The following is a 24,032-nucleotide window of genomic DNA, read 5'->3' on the forward strand; positions in this document are numbered from 1 at the left end:
ACTCTTTCTCCTTCCTGCCACCCCTCTTCTCTCTCTCTCCTCCATGCCTGTCACTTCTTTTCTTCCCCCACCGCCCCTGTCACTCTCCTGGCCTCCCACCTATTTCCCCCTCCCCACAGCAGCACTGGCAGCAGCCACTCTCCGGGAATCACAACAAATTGCCCAAATACAGAGATTAGTTCTTCTTAGGGTTGCCAGCTCCATGTTGGGACATTCCTGGAGATGTGGGAGTGGAGCCTTTGGAAGATGAGGTTTGATAAACTCCACCCTTCAAAGCAGCCATTTTCTCCGGGGGAACTGATCTTTGTCATCTGGAGATCAGTTGCAATTCCAGAAGATCTCCAGCCTTCATTTGGAGGTTGGCAACATTAGTTCCCCTGGAGGAAATGACTGCCTTGGAGGGCGGAGTCAATGGCATTATATCTGTCTGAAGTCTCTCCCTGCCTCAATCCCCACCATCCCCAGGCTCCATCCCTCAAATATCCAGGAATTTCCCAACCTGGAGTTGGCATCCCTATCTCCTTCCCACCCAACAACCAACCTATCTTTATCTGTCCCTTTCCATCTCCTTTTCCCCTGCAGCTTCTACTGAGGAAAAGAATGATCTTTCTCCACAGTGAGGACTAAAGCAGTTTACATTATTCTGTCCTTCTTTTTGTCCTCACAATAACCCTATGAGGTAGGTTAGGCTGAGAGTACGTGACTGGTCCAAAACCACACAGTGAGCTTCCACAGCAAGATGGGGATCTAAACCTGGGTCTTACAAACCCTACTTTGAAGCACTGACCATTATACTACACTGGCTTTCATAGGGTGGCTGCTGTTAAACAGTAGCAAGCAGCCAGGCCCAGTTGAATCATGCAAGTCAGGTGGTATCAAGTCACCCAGAGGATGCTGCTAGGCCTAGGTTTGCCAGCCTCCAGGTGGGACCCCCCAGAATGGCAACTGAACTCCAGACAACAAAGATCTGTCCCCCTGGAGATAATGGGTGGACTCTGTGGCATTCTATCCAGCTGAGGCCTCTCCCCAAACTCTGCACTCCTCAGACTTCACCATAGAATTGCCATGAATTTCCCAACCTGGAGCAGGCAATCCTAGTCCCAGACCTGGCTCCAACCCCCCTGCTATTTAGGCATTCATACCACAGAAGGAATCCTCCCCAATCCAAGCTCCAGTTCTGCCTTTTGCTTCCTCCCCTCTCTGTCTCCCTCTGGCTATCAGCCAGTCTCTCTCTCTCACTGTCAATGTGGCAGAGCCTGGAGTAGATCCCTGCAGTGGGCATTTCAAAAGGTATTGGGGGGAATACAGACCCACAGAGTCCCCTGTGTCTGTAGAAAAACCTATTGGGGGAGAGTGTGCCCCCTATCTGTGGAAAGTATCCACACATGGAGGGGACTGTTGAGAATTAGATGTATAAATAAAGGAACAATTGTATGTATTATGTCTGCATCCGCAGTAAATGAAAATGCAGATATCACAGCCAAATCTGCATGATGATTTACTTACAATTTGGTTTGTCCTGCTCAGTTAATTACTGGAATAGAACCTAGGATTCCTGCATTTCTAATCCTATTTTATCAGCACAAAGCTTTCCTTTAAGGAAAATGATTGCCTCCTGTGAGAAGACCTGGTTCTCACAAGCAGCAAGTGAGTGGCAAACCTCTTTCTGGGTTGTATCACTTCAGACTGCATGCGAGGCCCCAAGTTTGTGTTCTACAAAAGGGTTAAACATTTCAGGTTATTTGGGTTGAATCGGGGACCTTGCTGACTCTCCTCTCTGCTTCAACTGATAGGGTCAAAGGTGGCACTGCAGATGAGAATTAAAGACACACACATCCCTTTAATCAGATAACACATTCAAAGACTTTCAAATTCCCAAGAAGCCACTTTGCCAAGCACGTGTCACAGTCCAATCCATGTAAAATAAGTGGAGAGGAGGGAGAAAGCTGCAGGGGAAGCACTCATTCCAGTTGACTAGCATTATAAAAAAGAAGGAAATTAGAGAAATAAATAGGAGCAAAATAGGATAGATAGCTAGCAATTCGAAATGTCTTCTGACTGCAAATTCTCCCCGGAGAGTAACTCCAGCAATTGAAGTTTCACAGTCTGCATCCAAATGCATTTTTTAACTTCATTAAGCTGCTGTACTTAAGAACCTTTCATAACAAGTATTTTAATTAGAGATGAGATGTTACTGAAACATCTCAACTATCCAGATAGGATTCAGCATCACCAAAGAGATGTCCTGGAGGGAACAGGGTCAAGCAGACTAAAGTATAATATTACAAAGAGAGGGTATTTCTGCCCTCAGTGTGAGAACTAAAAAAATGAATACTCCTCCCATCCAATAAAGAAGACAGCCGAGAGAATGGGATGCTTATAGGAAATGATTTCTCATCAGCATTCTGTTCCACTTGCTATACATGAAGCTGAAAAGGAGAGAAGGGGGGGAACCTCCAGCAATGAGTAAAATCTCTCCTCATTCAATGGCACTGTAGCATTTCTTGCTGCCTAAGAGATGCAACTCTAACATAATTTGCATATGGTACATGTAATACAAAGACACGGACATATATCTCCACACACATACACATTGCACAAAGGTACGTACTTGTAGACAAGTTCCCCCAACCACCATTATTGTTTTTAAAATGGGGGATTATCCCATGTGCAACTCAAGAATGAAAAAATAATATTCTCACCCTAGTGCGCAGGCATAATCATATTCACAGCTCATCAGTCAACTTTCTGTTTTATCAGAGGTGTAAATGAGAACAATAGTTACGTAATCTTGGAAGTGTTCCAACAGAATTATAAGTAAGAGAGGGCAAAAGCTACATTAATATTGTGGAATATACATCCCCACCATTCTTGCTGCGGGTTAATTTTTCTTCCGCATTTATCCCTGGTCCACAAGTTTTAAAACTGGAAGCATAATAATTTCATAACTATCAAGCATACTGGCATGTCATAGAAAAATAAGGAACAGTTAAACAACCAGGGATCAAAAATGGACAATGACAGAAGTAGGGAAACCTGCTGACCAGCTGGAGGCTTTTTGACAGGATACCCTGTGCATGGCCATCTACCAGTTTACAAACAACTCACAAAATACATGCCGGCAAGAAGATTCTCTTTTATACATAAGTTTGTGCATTATCTTTGCATTAAAAATATTTATTTTGCAAAACCTCTACATCACTTCACAGTTTAAGCACTCAAAGAGGTTTGCAACAGTAATTAACAAAAACGGTCACAAAATCAGAACAGCACCAGGGGAAAAAAACCTGCAGAAAGTTCCAATGTAGAGCTTATTAATAAACATCAGATTTGTAATGTCTGGTGAAAGTACAATATTTACCTGCCCCTGGAAAGAAGCAAGCAAGGTGGGAGACAACAGATCATACCACTGGGGAGTTTGTTCACAGTGTCAGGGCACCCACTGGAAAAGTCCCGCTTCTTACAGATGCCCATCATGCATTTATGAGACAGAATTGAGGCACATCCTAAAATGCAGTTCAACTCACACAGCAGTAAACAACTAATATACTGTTGCAGGAATGTGAGTTACATCTATGAAGTATTACAGGATTCAGCAAGATATTGAGCTATTGATTTTATCCCAACCATTCTCTAGGGAGCCCATAGGAGCGTACATAGTCCACCACCCATTTTACCTTCACAACTACCCTGTGAAGAAGGTTAGGCTGAGAAGGGATTCAAAGCTAGGTGTCCCAAATCCAAGCCTCCAAACCCTATCAACCATATCAGACTTCTCAGGCTTCTAACAGTGCTATCCTAAGCAGACTTACTTTCTTCTAAGCCATTCACTTAATTTAATTGTGTTTACAATAGCACGGTTGATCTGCCGCACTATTTTACATGGCCGATGTTAAAATTTGTCCTTTTCTGGATGATTGTGGCTGTGAGAGCTCACGGGGAGGGGAAATATAGTTTCCAATCCTTAGCTCCTCCCCGCCTCCTGCTCCTCAGTGTTGACCCTCCATCCTCCCAACTAAGACCTCCTGCTTACTCTCCTCCCACCTTCTATTTCCCATCATCTCCCTATCAGTCCCCAAGAGCAATGTCCTTTCCTGTCCCCTGCATCCTGGTCCCAGACTTCCCTGCCTCCAAGACCCCACTATGAAACTGCAGGCACACACACACAGAGTGATTAACACTTGGCAGCTACAAGCATGGACGGCTTCAAAAGGGAATTAGATAAGCATACGGAGAAGAGGTCCATCAGTGGCTATTAGCCATAAGGTATAGATAGGGGCTCTGGGACAAGTGATGCTCTGTCATCTTGGTGCTTGGGGGGGTCAACAGTGGGAGGGCTTCTAATGTCCTGGCCCCACTGGTGGACCTCCTGATGGCACTGGTATTTCTGGCCACTGTGTGATACAGAGTGTTGGACTGGATGGGCCTTTGGCCTGATCCAACATCGGCGTCTCTTATGTTTCTATAATCCACAATGGCAGACAAATTCCAGAGAGGTTTTCTTTTTCAACGTTTTAAAGCAGCAGGTTCAAATATGACCAAGATTTTAGGAGGCATCAATGTAAGAAGTACATGAATCCTCCTGTTCCTACTCCTTGTATAATTTTCTTCTCTATCTTTCCCTGCTTCCTTGACCCAACTATTCAGTCAGACCCACTGCTTCCCATGCCTTCTTGCTTATGGAGCTCACAGCTTCCCCAGTCTGTAGCCCCTGAGAAAGATTTTTCACCAAGCCGAACCAGTCACCTGATTTTCATGTTCTTGTTGCTCCACAATCACAGCCTGAAAGCTAATGAGACTGAAACACAAAACAACACCCATACACACAAAACCACATATTCATATATGTTTTATAAGCTATCCTGATTTTCCTACTCCCCCCCCCTACGTTGATAAGCAGCTTTCAACTTCTGCTGCCCTCCAGACCAGGACATTCCACCTGTAGTTTCTAGGGAGCATGTGGAGGGGGATAGGGTTTGTTTTGCTTCTTATGTACACTCAATAAAAGTAGAAATAAAAATAAATCAATGTCAGATCTTTCCCCCACACCCAGTAGTTCAAATGTACACAAATATTTAGAGAAGGGAGGGAGGGAGGGATTAGAGGGACTGACTAGAGAGGGAGGGATTGAGTAGAGAGAGCCAGCCATGCTGGAGAGCCAGTATGGTGTAGTGGTTAAGAGGGTCAGATTCAGATCTGGAAGATTCAAGTCTGAATCCCTGCTCATGCCATGGAAGCTTGCTGTGTGACCTTGGGCCAGTCACACTCTCAAACTAACCTACACCACAGGGCTGCTGTGACGATAAAATGGAGGAAAGGAGAAAGATGTAAACTGCTTTGAATCCCTTTTGGGGAGACAGGCACGGTATAAATGAATTAAATAAATAATAAATAAATTGACTACGGGAGTGATTGTAAACTGATGAGTGCTAGTTATGGGCAATTGCATGCAAACAATTGTAAAAGGTCATGACTCTTAAATAGCTGGTGGGTATAAAACCATGTTTTTTAATCCAGTACTTTCTTTCTTAGTTCAGACTTGAGAATTTGGTGTTCGTACTGATAGGGGCATGTGTTCCATGCTCAAAATGCAGCCAGGTCTCTTTGTAACGACTAACAAGACCATGAAAACATTTTCTAAGCTAAAACAACCAGATTTCAAATTGGATTTGCACAGCTCCCACTTTTCATCACATTAGGCATGCTCTATTTTTGTTTATCTGGCACGAAAGAAAACTATCAACGCTAATCTGACTGCTGTTAAGTGCACTCAGATGAGAAACATATTGGTCACTTATTCCGATTTTAACATAGTCGGCTCCTGAACATGAAAGTCATGTTGCAGACTGCAAATAAAATCATCAGCTGGCTCAGACAAAGAGTATCCCAGACGGTGGAAAATGACAGATGCTGCAGACTGGCAGAAACCCCAAGCAGCTGACCAAAAGAATATCATAGGCTAAACCAGGGGGGCGTGGCCTGGTTCGTAACTGGCCCAATGAAGTGTTGCTTAGAACTGTTTCTATAGTAAGGCAGAGTTTGATACACAGGGACTAGCTGAGGGACAGCCCTGTATGAGATCATACGTGTGATATTTACAGCTTGTAATTTTAGTATTTCTTGATACCCTGTCTGCTTTGATTGATTGAGGAGGTCATGTGGAGTTCTTCGACTTCCAGCATGTCTGGTGCCAAGCCCACAAAGGTTTGTCTATTCAAACATTATGTGAACACTCCTTGATGCCAGAGGTTTAATGTTACTTAGGCAGGAATTCATGTTGGGAGAAAAAAAATCTGGTCCATACTTTGTTGGCTTAAATTTGTGTCAGCAGTTGAGCAGAACACCAAAATTCAGGGGGGAAATTAAATCAGAACATCTGACCTCCCTGCCCCTAGAATATCTTTTTTTTTTTAAAAAAAAATCTCTTTATGCAAGACCAAGAACTGTCAACATCTTACATAAATAAGATATCAACCCTACTGCCAAATACAGCAGCTGAGACAAAAATACAACTGATGAAATCATTTACAAAGTAGCGCTTTTACAAATGTAACACAGATCAGCTTTAAATTAAACCAAGGCATTCTGAGACAAATGTGCATGGGTGCCAAGGAGAAAGGGCAAAAGGCAGCTATTTTGTTTTGAGGCTTGTAGGAAAGATGCCACATCAAACTGAACCCTACATCCCGTGGGCATGTCTCTGACTCCTTCTTAGTTATCACTTTACATGCCTGTCACTGTATTTCTGGTGCCTAAGCAGACATTCACCCTTTACCCCCTCCCTTGGGGTAAATCTACTGAATATTTTTATAGGAATATTTTTTCCTAGTAAGACAAAAATGCTAATTTTTATTTTAGCCTGAGCCTGACAAACAGGGATGTTTATAAGTCAAAGTAAGGCCAAAGTACTTTGGTTAATTAAAAATGATGGACTTCCAACTGTTGTATAGTTTCAGGAAGACTTTTCGTCCATAGACAGTACCACTCCTAATTCTAGGAGAAAAAGAAAATTAATCCACAGTATATGGCAGAATTAGGAGCTGCAGTGGCTCAAGTAGTTAAGACGCTGAACTGCAGGCTGTGGAAGGTCGGTAGTTCAGCAGTTCGAGCCCCGAGTGTGCCGCATGACGGAGTGAGCTCCCATCTCTGGTTCCAGCTCCTGCCAAGTTCGAAAGCAAGAAAGTGCAAGTAGATAAACAGGTACCACTTTGGTGGGAAGGTAACAGCGTTCCACGTGCCTTGGTGTTTAGTTATGTCGGCCACATGACCATGGAAACGTCTTCGGACAGCGCTGGCTCTTCAGCTTTGAAACGGAGATGAGCACCGCAACCCTAGAGTCGGACTCGACTGGCTTTCGAGCAAGGGAACATTTACCTTTACCTTTTATGTGGCAGAATTACACTGGAGACATTATACACTTTCCTGCCCCCTATTTATAGATTTTGATGGGTTACACTAGCATTTCATTTCAAATGGAATACTTTCACATAAGTTGTTTCAGATACTGTATGTGTGTGTTAAGTGCTATCAAGTCACATGTGTGTGTTAAGTGCCATCAATGTCCTCCAAGACATCCTATCAATAGTCCGATTGTTAGCTGCCATTCTCAGGTCCTGCAAATTTAAGGCTGTGACTTCCTAGATTGAGTCAATCCATCTCATGTTGGGTCTTTGTCTTTTCCTCCCTAGCACTATTGGTTTTTCCAGTGACTCTTGTCTTCTCACAATGTGATCAAAGTATTATAGCCTCAGGTGACTTTAGCTTCTAGGGAGAGTTCAGCCTTGATTTGGTCTAGAACCCACTTATTTGTCTTTTTGCCAGTCCACTGTATCTGTAAAACTCTCCTCCAATACCACATTTAGGGTTGCCAGCCTCCAGCTGATCCCCAGCTGACAGAGATCAGCTCACCTGGAGAAAATGGCTACTTTGAAGGGTAGACTCTATTGCATTGTACCATGCTGAGGCCCCTCCCCTCCCCAAACCCCACCCTCTCCCGGATCCACCCCCAAAGTCTCCAGGTATTTTCCAACCCGGACCTGGCAACCCTAACCACATTTCAAAGGAATCTACTTTCTTCATGTCAGCTTTCTTCACACCAACTTTCAATCTCACATATAGTAATGGAGGATACTATGGCATGAATCAACTTGATCTTGGTCAGCTGCAACACATTCTTATTCTTAAGGATCTTTTCTAGCTCCTTCATGGCTGCTCCTCCCAGTTTCAATCTCCTTCTGATGTCTTGAGACTAGAGCAGTCTCCCTTTTTGTTGATGATAGTGCCAAGCATAGAAAATCTTGAGCAATTTCAATTTCCTCACTGTCAGCCTTAAAGTTTTGTAATTCCCTAGCAGTCATTACTTTTGTCTTCTTGATGTTCAGCTGTAATCCTGCTTTGTCACTTTCTGCTTTAACCTTCATCAGTAGTCATTTCAAGTCCAGTCAGGATATCAGGTAAAACAAATTCTTGCAATACTTCAGCAATGTGTGTTGCTACTTAATCATTTTCTTTCCCTCCAGTTATATGACATGCATCAGGAGGATACAGGTCATTCTGGGATATAGAATTTAAGGCTTGATTATCTGAATTTGGTTTTTCCAGTTTACAGTTTCATTGCAAGACTATGTCTGTTGGGTTATAATTTGATAACTAGCTTCTGTTATCTCAAAAGGAATGGAAATCAAACCACAGATCAATTCCATCCATGATCCACATATGCAATACCTGTGCTTGAAACCAAAGCATCTGAGCAGCTATTGGAACCTTAGGAAAAGATGTAGCCTAAGAATATATTCAATAAGATGAATCCATATTCTTTAACATTTTGCATTGAACTTATACACAGCTGGGGTATAATACTACAAAACAGAGCACAAGAAATATCATGAAGAAAAAAAATGTTTGACTTATCCATTTAGAAATGTTTGTGCTTGAACACCCTTAAAAGGTTTGTGGCTTTGCTTCTTCCCAGTTTAAGACAGTCATGACTTACCTTTCCTCACACAATGACTTCTGTTTTCTGCTTGGCAACATAATGGTATTAGACTGTGAAAGAAATTTACCTTGGCAATCTATTATGCACAGGCCCTTCACAAAGGAGATTCTGCTATGAAGAATGGTATTAAATAAGCTTTTCCACCCATGGCCTCATAGAAAGTGATAACACAATTTTATGTATGAAGTCTGAGGTTGCTTATGCTTACTGTTTTTGAGAGTATGCCTAAATATATTTTGTAGCACATTCTATGTATGCCTTTACTTATGGCCTGAATACACACTACACTTTATTGAACAGGATATATGCTCATGTATTTCTCTGATAACTGATGCTGTTGAGAAAAGTGGGAGCTGTACACCTGCATTCCAAGCTGCAAATCCACTGCTTGGAGTGCAGCTGCGTGAGGCCTCCCCCACTTCTTCCCAATAGCATTTAAAGGGATCCTTTAAATGCTGCTGAGAAGTAGTGGGGACAGATTAAAGCTGTGGGCAGGCCAGTTGTGGCCCGTGGGCCATAAGTTTACCCCTACTATAGAGGACTACACTACAGCATAGTTTGCACAGTACATGTGTGCTACATGAATGAGCCCTGTGCTTATTCAAGGAGAAACCACAGTTTGCCATCCTAGTGTATGTAGGAAGCACAAATTACTAAGAAGACATGAGAAGGAAGGGTTTTTTGAAAACCAGGCAAATTCCTATTGTGGCAAACCATACTTTGGCTCCATCTCTATCTCTATGAGATTTCAGAATAACTTATGAACAGAACTGCATGTTGCAAATATATATTGCATAAGCTTTAACTGCACACCTGGGAATGTAGGCCAGTGTAGGGCCTTTACTATTGGATAGTTCACAGGTTATACCAAATGCACACAGAAGAAAACCAGCAGGCACAATTCGATTCAATACTATACTTTAATCATTAAGGCTTTTGTCTGAAACAAAATAGCCTAAATTATATGGAGTGGGGCAGGAGCCAGGACTCACTCCTGTGCTTCAATACATCTAGAACACAAACACTGATGCTATAAATTCTCAGTGCAAACCCCATGGTTATAATGAATGCCTGGATATTTGACATTGTAGTGCAAGAGAAGTTTTAAAGTGCTGTTTTTAAGAGGATTGTTGCAAAGCCAGAGTAATTACAGTTACGAGTGTAGGCATGTTTAGACCTGATCAGAAACATTCTAAGTGTAAGATTCTGGAGTGGCTTGCTTAAGTAAAGTCAGCATCACTGGACCCCAAATGTGAATTCCAACGCATTCAATCAGCTGCTTAAAATACCACTAATGGGAGAGATTCATGAAAAGCCAAGAAAAGTAATAGTGCTGTCTTAAGGAGACTTACATCCCTCTAAACTCACTGTGAAGTCAACAGGCTTAAAGGATGTAACTCTGTTTAGGATTACACAGTTTGATGTGAAAGATGCTCTAAAATATCATCTTAATGATGATTCATTTTCTAACAAAATATACAATGTACATTACATAATTCCTGCAGGAAGGCATTGCAAATAATAGATCTAAATAGTTAACAGGTATACTTCAGTAATTTAGTTAACCTGAGTAAAAAAAAAATGGCACTGGAATTGTATTGACAAAAGAATTAATGGTTGTTCATTTTTTATATCACTGGAAAATCTTCCATTTGGAACTGAATAGCAAAGCCCACATATTGTTATCCTGTGCATTTTAATCAGTTACAGAGTGCTTGATGTTGACTTGCAAGGGACTGAGAAATAAACAAAAACAAAGCTATTTCTCTCCTGTCTCAGTGCTGATTGATTATCAAATGAACTTATGGTACACTATCCAATTAGTGAACAAGCATCAGCTCCTCAGATAACAAACGAGTCTGGCCAGCCACTAAACGAGATCTCAAGAATTTCAAATGACAGCAGAGCATAAGTAATTAAAGACAGCAACTGTAGATGCATAGATGCTAATACACAGGAAATACCTTGGCCATTACTAAGCTAGAGGAAAAACTGGAAGTGAACAGTGCATAGCAACAGTGGTAAAGAGAAGGCTTTCTAACCACATGCAGCCAGCCTGATTCTCTAAGCATTGTTGTTGTTGGTGGCTCCATCAACAAGGACAAGTGTTTTGAGGAGCAAGGCTATATTCAGCAAGCACCTGTTGCATCCTAATAACTGCAGGTTACTCCCTTATTTGTATAGGGACATTTGTCCCTCAATTATTTGTCCCTCTGTCTAACTCAGACAGGACCAACACCAAAAAGCAAAGTTTATGCCTTCTTAATAATGCTTCTCTTCCTAATTTGCTATCAGGAGCACTTCTACAAGAATAGTGGCTTATCTCTTGCACTTTTTTCATCTACATTATAAACATGCTTCCATGAGCTCCTTAGAGAAAGAATGTGAGAGCTATGTGCCCCGCTTGTAGAGTTGTAATGATATGCAATGACCATACACAATGTATTTATTATCTGTATGATGAGAAGAGAAAGCATGCATGTGAACACACATGCCCAAGATTTTATTCTGTACTGGGAATTGCCTTCTGGAAAGGTCAGAAGTGCTTTCAAAGACTAGTACTTCAAAGGGCTATCTGGCTGGCTCATACTGAAAACTGGATAATGGGCTAGGTGGACCTTTTCATTTGATTCAACAGGGGTTTTTACGTTCTTGGTATTTTACAGCAGCTTTTGTAAAACTGTTTACAGAAGAAGCATGTTGACAGTTCAGTATAAGATTCAGCAAGAGATATGAGGTTAAAACTTTATTTTATATCATGTCTAGCAAGTAACTTTTATTACTAAATTGATTTGAGCTGTCAATTTTTAAGCATACTGAGCCATCAGCATGTAGCGACTGCTGTGGCCAACTGGAAAGCTGCAACAGTAAATGTTATTACCGACTTGTAATTGAATTGAACAGGTTTGTATTTGAATAGATTTGCTCCAGCATGATCTGACATGGGATTACAATTCTTGCCTATGCATAAAACCATGTTTGAGACACAATGTGCCAAAGATAGTGGGAGGGGGCAAGGAATAAACTACATCTAATTTTAAAGGAGAAATTATAATCAGTTTTTCAAATCACTGGTGTACAGGGGAAATTACAAAGATTGGCTCTATGTCACAGATCCTAGACCATATTCCATCACCAAACTTCTGTAAGTTATTGTTGTCAAATAAAACCTAAGCAATATGATGTGTTACTATGATCTAGTTCCAAGTTTTAAAAAAGCACAATCACAACTTGCAGCTGGAAGACTGAATAAGGAATAAGGGTGACATCTTCTGTTAGCCTCTGATATTGGTCCCTAAGAATCATGGTTAGGTCATATTAATTAGAGACAGAACAGATCCCACATTTTAGACATTTTAGCATTTCCCATCAACATTTAACCTAGTGGCCAAACACAAATACTAACAGGCAAATACTTCCCTAACTTGCCTAACTTGTAAATTAGGGCCAGTTACACAGAGCCTGCTCCACTGTGTTGTAGAACTGGGACAAAAAGGTTAGTGCAGCTCTAAATTTCTATGTGAGAGAAGCCCTTGGATTCAAGAAATGAAGATCAGAAAAGTCAAATTAAGGGCAATTTTGTACATCCCAAAGAAGCAGAAAGTGTGTAGGGCTGTCAACTAGCCTAGAAAAAATGCCCTTTAACAGAGACTTAATTGCATGTTGTTTACCAGAGAATGTTATTTACTTACGTGCCATAAAAAGCTTTTGCTGTCCATTTCTGCATCTAAAACCTCTATTAAAGAGATAGGACATTTTTATCCGGGCCAGTTGGCAACCCTTTGAGTCATATTTCTTATTTTCAGGCTTTAACTGTAATGTACAATAGTGATTTCATGCATATTTCCTCACAGAGTGTTATATACCAAGTGCAGAAGCAAGTAATGAATCCAACCGTGGGAGAAATGCACAAGTTGTCTATATCATAAGCATGAGAAAAGAGTGTAGAAAAGAAGAAACTAAAAAAAGTACAATTTCTGAAGCACAATACACTCAACATTATGTAAATTAGTCATAATTTAAAGATTAAGTGAAATACTACTTCTACTATGGAAGAAGGAAACATGGCATCTACAGTTGCTTACTGTGCATCCACACTAAGCCACCTCAAGAATGAGAACTTGCTAATAATTGCTAATGCCATTGCTATCAAACAGGATCAAGTCACCGTTTTAAAAGTTTCTAATATGTTTACAGTATGATAACTTTCCCTCTTTGATTTACTTTCAGAAAGGTTGAGTTCAGATGGCCAGTTTGAAGCGGGAGGGAGTCAAGGCAAAAAAGACCCGGAACAAACTGTTCCGGGTTTTCCCATTCACACTGCAGCGACTGATGTGGGAGCATACTGGGAGGAGGCGCAAGGGAGCGTTCACACTGTTGGCCCGGAGGCACGGCTGTAAGGCGCAGCTTTCTTTTTTTGTAATCTGGAGATATCCGGCTTTTGGCGTTCACACTTTGTTGGTGTGGGATGGACACGGGATAATCATGCTTTCCAAGGTTTGCTACCACTTTCATCAGGTATCTTTTAAACTCAGGAGCAAAGCGTTACAAGACGGGTTGAGTACGGGTGGGGAACGCTGGACAGATGTGCTTGTGTGAACAGCCCATTTAATCCAGTTGTGAAACGTTCCTCACATGCACCTATCTCGGGGCAAACTGCCCGTCTGAACTCAGCCAAAGACATTCTGGTGAGGCATGTGCTAGACTGAAATGACAGTTTTGGACTAGATGAAGCTTACAATGCCATTCCAAGCATAGTTGTACCCTTCTAAGAGATCAATGGACTTCTCTTCTTAGGATGGCATTGTTAACTCAAGTAATAAAGCTGGACCACAACTCTAGGAATAGGTGCCTGTAGAAGCAAGGATGTTGATTTTATACTGCCTAGTGAAGAAGACCAGGGTAGGGCAGTCTTGTAATATCTCGGAAGCTAAGCAGCGTCAGCCCTGGTTAGTACTTGGATGGAAAACCACCAGGGATATTTAGGGTTACTACACAGAGGCAGGCAATGGTAAACCACTGAAGTCTCTTGCCTTGAAATCCCTCCAGGATCACCGTAAGTCAGCTGGGACTTGATGGCAAAAAAAGTGAAGATGAACACTCATGTCAACACAATCAATATGTTTATGCAAGTTCTTTAGCACAGAAATACTCCCAAAGCTTGCAAACATGTCTCACTGGTCAAATAACAGGTTCTTAATTAACAAAGAAATCTGAATGGAAGCTAATGAAAGAAACTATGATGTGACACTTTTGACATCTGACCAAAATATTTCTAGAAATCTTCTTCCCCCATAGTGGCTCTCTACTTTAATAATTAGGCAGAACTCTGTAACACTTCCCATATCTAATATCCATCTGACCTTTTCTGTAAAGTATAACTGATAAAATGAAACAATGATAGGAAGTTCATACTCTGGGACAGGGATTCCCAACCTTTTTGAACCTGCAGGTGCCTCTGGAATTCTGACGCCGTGTGGTGAGCAGAACTACAAAGTGGCTGCTGCAGGAAGAAAAGTCAGTCACAAAATGGTTGCCACAGCTCCAGTCATGCAAGTGAAGATCCTTGTGTTGTGGTGGCAGAAGCCCCCTCCCCCCCGGCAATGTTCACTTTCTACAAACACTTGCTGGGCACCAGGAGAGATGTCAGCATGCACCATGGTGCCCATGGGTTCCACATTGGTGATCCCTGCTCTAGGATGAGCGGTCGGGTTAGAATGGATAAAAGGAAGTACTTCTTCACCTAAAGAGTGATTAACACAAGGAATTCACTGCCACAGGAAGTGGTGGTGGCTACAAGCATGGACGGCTTCAAAAGGGAATTAGATAAGCATATGCAGCAGAGGTCCATCAGTGGCTATTAGCCACAAGGTATAGATAGGGACTCTGGGGCAAGTGATGCTCTGTCATCTTGGTGCTTGGGGGGGTCAACAGTGGGAGGGCTTCTAATGTCCTGGCCCCACTGCTGGACCTCCTGATGGCACTGGTATTTCTGGCCACTGTGTGACACAGAGTGTTGGACTGGATGGGCCTTTGGCCTGATCCAACATTGGCGTCTCTTATGTTCTTATGATACAGAAAATGGTTTATGTAAGTGTGTATGAGTGGAAATGCCTTTGAGACTATACCTAAGTGACTTTCAGGATTCTCATAACGTAAGGCAGATAAAGAGATCTTCTCTTGAAAGGTATTCTTTTGGAAACAGCACTTGAGAGTTTCAAGAGAAGGTCTTCTCTTGAAAGGCACAGAATTGAAACAGACTCAAGTGACTGGCTTCCTCACCCAATAATTTACTCACTTCAGTAGCTAAGATAGATTTAGTAGGCCTACTTTTTCTGCAAGATGATACATACTGAAGGTAATGAGAGAAGGCTCCCTCACTATTTTTTTTAACCAAACAAGAACAGCAATGTCATGGCCGGGACAAGGATCCATGTTGATCACTTTTGCAAACTAAGGGCTATGCACTGATCTCACCAACAGAAGATTGCCAAAAATAAAAATAAAAAATCCTTGCCATATTTAAAAACAGAGCTGCCACATGTCAGAGCTCTAACAACGGGTTTCTATTCTAACAGGCCAAATATGCTAAACAGCACAGTCTGTTTGAAAAGGTGTCACATTCAAGCATGCTTTTCATATTTGAGTTCATCTAAAAGCATCCATTAAGGGTTTTTTTGTACTATGAAACAAATTAGGTTTTCCACGAGCAAGAATCCTACCCACATCAGAATAAAAATGGCCAAGTCCTGTGTTTCTCAGTGAAGCAAAATCCCCAATGAATTAGCCAGGAATTTTTCTGGAATAAGACTAAAGGCAGGAGGCTTTGGCTCACAGGATCAAAGCGTCTGCCAAAGCAGCCACACAGAATGTGGTTTATTCTTAGTAAGTACAATCCAATAAGAATACGTCTGTAGGTGTGTGATAGGCCTAATTTTTTTTCCTGCCATCTCTCTGTCAGCCTGTATTCCTTGGGGAACAGCACTTGAGAGAAAACTGGTTACTTAGGAAAAAAGTATATTTTTCACTTTCTGAACTGAAGATCAAATTGCATTTCACTGCAAATGCCACTTTGAAATGATTCCTTAAAATGCATTATTGTCTACTGAGACAACTCAATATGAATTCACTGAATATGAGCAGATCTGTGGCACATGCAATAATGACATCTGATTCACCTGAACAGTTGAAAAAAGGTGAAATTTACTCTTTTCCACCAATGTATAAAGAAACTATGTTTACTTGTTTTATTTATAATTTTATAGATCCTAACCCTAAATATGTATAGCTCCTAACACTCTTTTCCACGTTTATAGGAAATGGCCAAAGTTAAGCTTCAAGATCTACCTTACTGAAAGATTCATGATGATCTAGACGCACATCTAAATCTTATATGTGTTCCCTCCTTCCTTACCACCATGGGACAAAACAGAAGCTGAGCACCAGGATCCGAGTGTCAGAACTACGGATAACATCTCAGTTGCAAATTGTTCCTTTCAGTATGTGTGCAAAGGGAGCCAAGGTGGTTTGACATTTGCAGCCTGGGCCTTCCAAAAAGAAGCAAAGCCAATGTCAGACTTCTAGGAGTTTCTACAAGTCCTAACCTACATGTTGAAGACCACTAGTCTTATGAAAAGCCATCTGACTACTTCCTTTATCACTTTTTGTTTAAGAAGGCATTTAGATTGCTGTTGGTTTTAGTTATTTGTTTCAGAGTTTTAGTTTTATTCTAGATTTTGTATATTTGACTGAACTTTTTTATTATTCTTTTTCATTCAAGTAATCTATGAGCGAGATCTCTGTAGGATATTTTACAGCTACTGAAAGCCAACTAGATACATGATCAATGTGAATACATCCAATGAACAATCATAATGTAGTGAAAAATGGTTAAAATCAGAGCATCACAAACGTAGAGCATGTTTTATTTTTTTACCCATAGGTGTTTTATCCAATAGGATACACTGAGTAGTTGATCTGTTCAGATTGATTTATAATTCTTAGCAGTGGCTGTGGAAAGTTACATAAAGAGATCAGCCTTACCTTCTTTCAGCATGCCGACTTTTAGACATTTCATGAAGCGACAAGCTTGGCAGGACTTGCGCCTGCGCTTTGTGATTTCACATTCATTTGTCGCCGGACAGCTGTATTCTATGTTACCTGTGGTGTTCAGAATTCAGAAAGAGAAGCCAATGAGAAATGTTAGTTGACAGGTAATTCTTAGTCATAGGAAAAACAGAGTGAAAGCATATGTAATCAAAAGTTACAGTAACTAGATCTAAATTATTTTTACAAAACTGTCAAGTTATAAATGGTCATAATGATTTCCATCTTTTATTTAGAACAGATAACAAGAACACTGCACTTATAATTGTGTGTCCTAATGTACATTCTTACAGTGACATGATAAATGCATGCACGAAGTATGTCCACTGGCTCTGCCTGCTTCAAGAGCAGTCACTGCATTAGATCCATCCAGCTTTTTTCCTAACATTGCCCAGTTCCTGTACAGTTTCAGTCCCACATGGAGTTTGCACATGTAGATACCATAAGCCCTATCATAGGCTTTTTTGGTTGTCCTTCCTTTTTTGTGAGCAGGAAAACTGATCGTGTATGTGAACACTGTAGCAGAAGAGATCAGCATCCCAGGAAATTCAGGCACCTTTATTGCATGTCCACATTACATGAATTGTTTTATTTAGTGTGACATAGAGAAAATAGGGTGACAGATTTGAACCACAACAACAAAACCAAGTCTGGAGTTCTAGGAGAACTCCAGGCTTCTCCTGAAGGTTGGCAATCCTATCCATGAAGAAACCAGGAAAGGAATTTCTCCTGCTCTGCCAATAGCATTAAGGTAGTGCAGCTGTATTTTGACCCTTGCTGGGAGCACAACTGCACTCCAGAGGGGGTTCGGGACAAATATTAGCATTCGGAATGTATGACTCCGTACATTCATGACAGCAAAAATAAGGATGTAGGAAATATTGTTCTAAGCCTTTGCTCCTTACTTTGCATGCATATTAATTGAGACTGATACCAGTTAGGAGGTTATTTCTGAGAACAGACCTTGTGTAAAGCTAGTATTTCACAGGATGAGTATAAAGACCAGATTCATAAAAGTACATGGAAAATCTTGCCCTCTGCTTTCTTCTTGCCAGCACAGTGAAAATTTAAGTACATAGAATGGGTTTGTTCATTAACTCATTGCATAAAGTACATCCTACCTCTGCTTAAGGGGGAGAAAAACACATACGTTCAATTTTTTAATCATCAAATGAGAAACAGAATTAGTGCACTGTGTAATGTAAACACTGGTCTGAGTAGAACATCCAGTTTTACGCACATTGACAGTCACAACTATATTCAATACGGTGGAGTTTGCTACAGCAATAGTTCTTCTTGGAAAGAAAAGGACTTTTAATAAAAATGTCTTTCCCCATCAGTGTTGTCCCATCTCACTTTAAAGGTATTTTGTTATTTTCTAACCCTTTCCCCCTGTGATTAAGAGCATTAGTATCTTAATGAAAATGCATTCTGTTTATTGCTCTCTTGGGAAGTGGGAGGTCATCACACCAAATGCATAAATTGTCATCAGAGACAGTCCAGGCATAATTGCAATTTCGCTGCTCCATGTTTGCTGCACTCAGAGTCCACCGAAGTCCCCTGAAACATGCACAGATTCTAGTAATTAGCATAGAGTCTGCCTGGGACTGCAGCATTGATGAAATATTTCAGAGTTAATCACACTTTGTAAACACTGATTTATATTGACTACCTTTCTCCAGACTGATGTCTCCTCATTAAATATCACATTAGTGGATTGCAGGATTGTACAAAGACTCAAATGCTCTGCAACTGCTAACTCAACAAGGAATAGTATGCACGCCACTTATATCTGCTGCAAAATGGTTAAGGATTTATGAGAAAGGGGTCTAGCATGTTGCAGCGCAGAAAAGACAGGAACATCAAAAACAGAGCACCAAATTAGCATTCCAACTAAATGCATCTGAGGCAAACATTTAAATCATTTGTGCTGCACCAATTTGTGCTGTTAAATTAGCATTCTAACTAAATGCATTTGAATCATTTGTGCTGCACCAATTTGTGCTGTACAAACCAGCCAAATCTACCACAAAGACAAAACAAGCAGCCCCCATTTAGTTCAACGGATGCCTGCCACATCAGAAATGGAGCCCAAGTTTACGCTGTTATACCGCTGTACTGTGCAAAGTTTGAAACCTTCCTCCAGCCTCATTGGTGGAAGGTTCTTTAAACGGCAACGGAAGAGCTACAAAATTGGAGGAAGGCTTTCTAGAGGAAGGTTGGATCCATGAGGTGGTTTGTGGCAAGCCTGAATAGTTAAAGAGGGTATCCAGGATCACCTTCAGTTTTGCATAATCAATACAGATATTTCTACAAACCTGGGGGAAAGAACCCCCAGACCAGGGGTGGCCAAACTGCAGCTTGGGAGCCGCATGTGGCTCTTTCACACATATTCTGCAGCTCCCAGCAGGGTGGGTGGAGAATCGAAGGGGAGGCATGCCTCCTCGATCGATCTTCCCTTCCCCAGCCAGTGTTCCCCTCCCTGGGTAGGCTTGAGGTGTGGGGGGGAGCAGAGAAAGAAAGCAACTTTAACTTTAAATGTGTTCTCAAAGCCCCCTCCCCTGGCTTGGAGAAGGCATTTGTCTCTTTAAATCCTTTCGTTAAACCAGCCAGCGTGAGGGTGTGAGGGGGTTAGAAGACACATTTAAAGTTACAGTTGCTTTCTTTCCACCTCTCCCCCTCATCATCTAATTACTTTCTTTCCATTTTCTTTCTTTCCACCTTTCTTTCTCTCTCTCTTCCTTCCTTCCTTTCTTTCTCTTCTTTCCTTCCTTCCACCTCCCTCCCCATCTATTTGCTTTCTCTCTCTCTCTCTCTCTCTCTGGGGGGGAAACCTGAAAAAAACATTGGGGGTTAAAACCCCACATAATGATAGTAGTGCTTGTAGCTTTAACAAACAAATGCCCTCAGTGGCTGTTGCTAAACTATCACAATAGTTTTGCCAGCTTTCCAGGTATGGTCTCTTTCAGTAAAAAGCAGGAGGAAGGGGCAGGACTGGTTTGGCTTTTGCGGAAGGACTGATTGGGCCTGGTTCTGGCATCAACCACTGAGCAAATTGATAAGACACAATTTGCATGACTCACCTAGGCACAGCTGTTTGCTCCTGCTCAAAAGCAGCCACCCCACAAAACCCAGTGTGACAATGGTTAGAGTTTCAGACTAGGTTTTGGAAGACCCACATTCAAATCCCCATTCTGCCACAGAAGTTGACTGAGTGACCTCAGGCCAGTTACACAGTCTCAGCCTTACTTACTTTGCAGAGTTGTTGTGAGGATAAAATGGAGAAGAGAATGAACTAAGTTGCTTTGGGTCCCCATTGTAGAGAAAGGTGGGGTAAAGTAAAGTAAATAAATAATAAATATAGGATTGACAGGTATCTCATTATGGTAAGAGAACTCCTGCTGGCAACCCCTACTTCCCACTACAACTACATCACCTAGAGGGACCAAAATATATTTTAGAAAATCACTGATGTGATTTTCACTTCCAGGGAAACCCCAGAAGTGATGTCAAGTCACTACAAGAATTGCCAGAAACTCTATGGTAAAACTTCCCGGTTTCCCTTGGAAGTGATGTCATGCTGAGTGTGCCCCGATTCCCCTGAGAGGTGCCAGCTATTGGCAGGGAATAGGATATAGGGGGATATAGAGGGAATATAGGGGGAAATAAAGTGACCCCTGCAAGTCCTTGCGGGATCCTTGCTTGTATATTATATTCTGGTTCATGTTCATAGGGAATAATTATGGACATTACACAAAAATCCATTTTCTCACACTATTTCCATTGTCCTCATCTTCTCATTCAAGCAGAGTATATCTAGGAAGCTTCTGGTTCACTCTATTTCAACCATTTAATAAAACAAACTTGAAGGTTTATCTGAATAAGGAACTTTACAGCGCTATCCCCCTCTGCTGAGGCCTGACTAGGAAGGAAACAAGAAGCAGGTGTATTCCTTAATTCCTGGTTCCTCCCGGAAAGTACAACATAAACAATTTATCTCTCTTTTGCATTTAAAACAAGGTTTGAGTCCAGTGGCAGCTTTAAGACCAGCAACATTTAATTTTGAGTATAAGCTTTCGTGTGCAGGCACATTTAATCAGATACACATGAAAGCTTATACCCAGATTTAAACTTTGGTCTTAAAGCTGCCACTGGACTCAAACTGTTCTATTGCTTCAGACCAACACAGCTACCTACCTGAATCTCTTTTCCATTTAGTTACCAACAGTAACTGCTTTACCAAAGAAAAAAATCCACCACAGTACAGACTAGGGGAGTATGCTGAGAAAAAAAATCATTCTAATATGCTTATTTTCAGGTAGGACATTACTGTTTTGGGATTTATATTTGTGTGGTTCCAGAGTTCAGGATCATTATTTTCAATGGGGAATGTATGTGAAGACCTATGGCAGTTGTTTATAAAGGTAACAGCACCAAATTTGCACAGGTCACAGAACCTCCCTTTACTCTAAAGACCTCCTAATTCTCAAGCAGATTGAAGAAAGGGGGTTCAGTTTTAAAGAATCCCAAAGTAGGTATTCTCAGCACAGCCACTAGGGATGGGCATGAACTCACGAACAAATCCCGGTTTGAGCACGAACCTCCACATTTTCCATGGAGGTTTGTGAGGTTTGTGGGAGACATGTTCTTGGGCTCCGACGGCATTTAAATGCCACTGGAGCCCACCATCAGCCCACAGCACCAACTGAGTGAGCTTCGAAGGCATTTAAATGCAGTCAGACCCCCCACCACCAGCCCGTGGCCACACTCAAGTGAGCCCCAAAGGCATTTAAATACCTTCAGAGCCCACCTCTGGGTCGGGCCAGCCCAACTCAGCTCAAGAGTGAGCTCTGAAGGCTTTTATAGGCCTTCGGAGTCCACTTCCAGGTGGGGCCTGCCCATATAAGGTCATATAAATGCCTTCAGAGCTCACTTCTGGGTGGGCCAAACTCAATGAACCATGAACTGGTTTGTGCAATGGAAGAATTTGTTAGAGGTTCGTAGTTCCTGAGCCCCAAACCTCCAATGAACCTCCATTTTCCCAGTTTATGCCCACCCCTAGCAGCCACATTTCTCTCTACTGATTCCCGAGATTGCAGTCAAGCAGCAGCCTAGCAGGAGACCTCCTACTGGCCACAACTTTTTAAAAAAAACCTATCTACATTTTCCTACTCTTACACTGAATGAAAATAAAAAGTTTCTTACCCTTCCACTGAAAACACTACCACAAAATCAACTAATGGTGAAATAATATTGGCCATCACATCCCCTTGAGCACTTCAATTAATTATGACCTCCTTAGCACAATGCATAGGTTGCTCTTGAACACCAACCAAGCTATGCTTTGCAGTTCCCTTTCAAACGATGCTTTGTACAAAATTGTAAGTCATAATTGAATTGCAGCATGCAAGGGGAGGAGGAAATGGAGGGGAAGAGGAATAAGTATGTTACGGCAAGGTTGGTTCCCATACTACCAAACCATGGTTCATTATCATATGTGAACCAAGCCTGCTGTCTGGAATGAAAGTTTTCCAAGTTTTATATATAAGGAGCTGAAAAGAGGAACCTCTTTACCAGCTATACCATCTTGATGAGGATTTTTCCTCTTTCTCTTCAGGTACCTATAAAGTTTGGGGGTGATCAGATGCTCTTTAACAGGGAGGGAAAGAGTGGCAGAACATCTTTGCCAGCTGCACCTTTCTTCTCATGGCCAGATCCATGAGCTCATCAGCCTGAGTCAAAGGACAAGAGCCTTTGGGCTTTTAGCCTGTGTCTTGGAGCCTGTGCCTTTGGAGGAGCCAGAATATTAGTCCAGAACCAGCCCAAGAAGTAGTGTTCATGTGTATTGGTTTATGTGTACTGGTACTTTTTTTGAGAGCCTAAAGATGCTGTAGCTTGAAGGTCCAGTTAGAAGGTAAGATTTTCCTCATATGCCTTACCCTCTGTGCCTCTATTTTAAAAGGTGAGGTGGGTGGCAACCTATGGAATACCCTTCTCCATGAGGCCCACTTGGCACCTACCCTCCTGTTTTAGGCACCAAGCAAAAAACATTTTTCACCCAGGCTTTGAACTAAAGGGTTGATTTTTATATTATTTGTACTATCTGCCTCTAGCTTGAGAAGTGTATTATGCAACTTGTTTTAAGTTGTGACGTGCTTTATGCAGTTTTTATGCTCTGGCTGGGTTTTTAATAACTTTTATTACTTTAAAGCTGTTTTATCTTTTCATCATGCTTGTAAGCTGCTTCTGGCAGATTCACTGGAAAGGCAGCATAGAAATTTTCAAAATAAATAAACAGAAAAATTCACAAAGTAAGTAGAAGCAAAAGGAGGATTAAAAACCATGTTGATACTTAGCTAAATACTAAATGTTTTCCATTTTCTCAAGAGCTACACCATTTGATTTTTCACAAAGCATCTGTACTTCTGTATAGCTACCTGGTTAAAGTTCGCAAAGGCAAGCAGTTGTCAGTCATACAGTTATTTGTCAACCATCCCCTAAGATGCCATCCATCCATCCATCATCCATCCATCCATCCATCCAATCTCTATCTTGCTTTGTATAATCAAAGGAACAGGAAGGTAAGACAGCTCTATTCAATTTATCTTTTTAGCAAACAGATGCAGGCACAAATATAAGCATTTCTGGTTTATGTTAATTTCAGCTAGGTTTTTAGGCATATGATTAATGGGGCCACGGAAATTAATGGGGCAAAAAAGATAGTCTTATTTAACATAACTACCTAAACCAAGTCCTATAGAATCCAATAATTTATAACCATGGAAGGGCTTTCTCCAAACAATAATCTATGTTTCTTAGACAGATGTAAAAACCACAATTCTGATATACAAAATATTTTCAGTTTTGCAAATCCATATGGACTAGAGTTGCCAGTTCCTCAGTAGAGGTAGGGGATGCCTTCCCCACATTC

General features: G+C 41.4%; 1 protein-coding gene across 1 annotated transcript in view; it reads right to left on the minus strand.

Annotated features, from left to right (window-relative positions):
* ESRRG (estrogen related receptor gamma) overlaps nt 1-24,032 on the minus strand; it is a 276,236-nt gene that overhangs the window by 171,307 nt on the left and 80,897 nt on the right. Inside the window, exon 3 of the mRNA XM_015405927.1 lies at nt 17,039-17,155. Within this exon, the coding sequence (XP_015261413.1) occupies nt 17,039-17,155 (117 nt within the window). The remainder of the gene's footprint in view (nt 1-17,038; nt 17,156-24,032) is intronic.

This window comes from Gekko japonicus, unplaced genomic scaffold (genome assembly GCF_001447785.1).
Source record: "Gekko japonicus isolate JY-2015 unplaced genomic scaffold, Gekko_japonicus_V1.1 scaffold279, whole genome shotgun sequence".
In the NCBI taxonomy this organism is placed as follows: Eukaryota; Metazoa; Chordata; class Lepidosauria; order Squamata; family Gekkonidae; genus Gekko; species Gekko japonicus.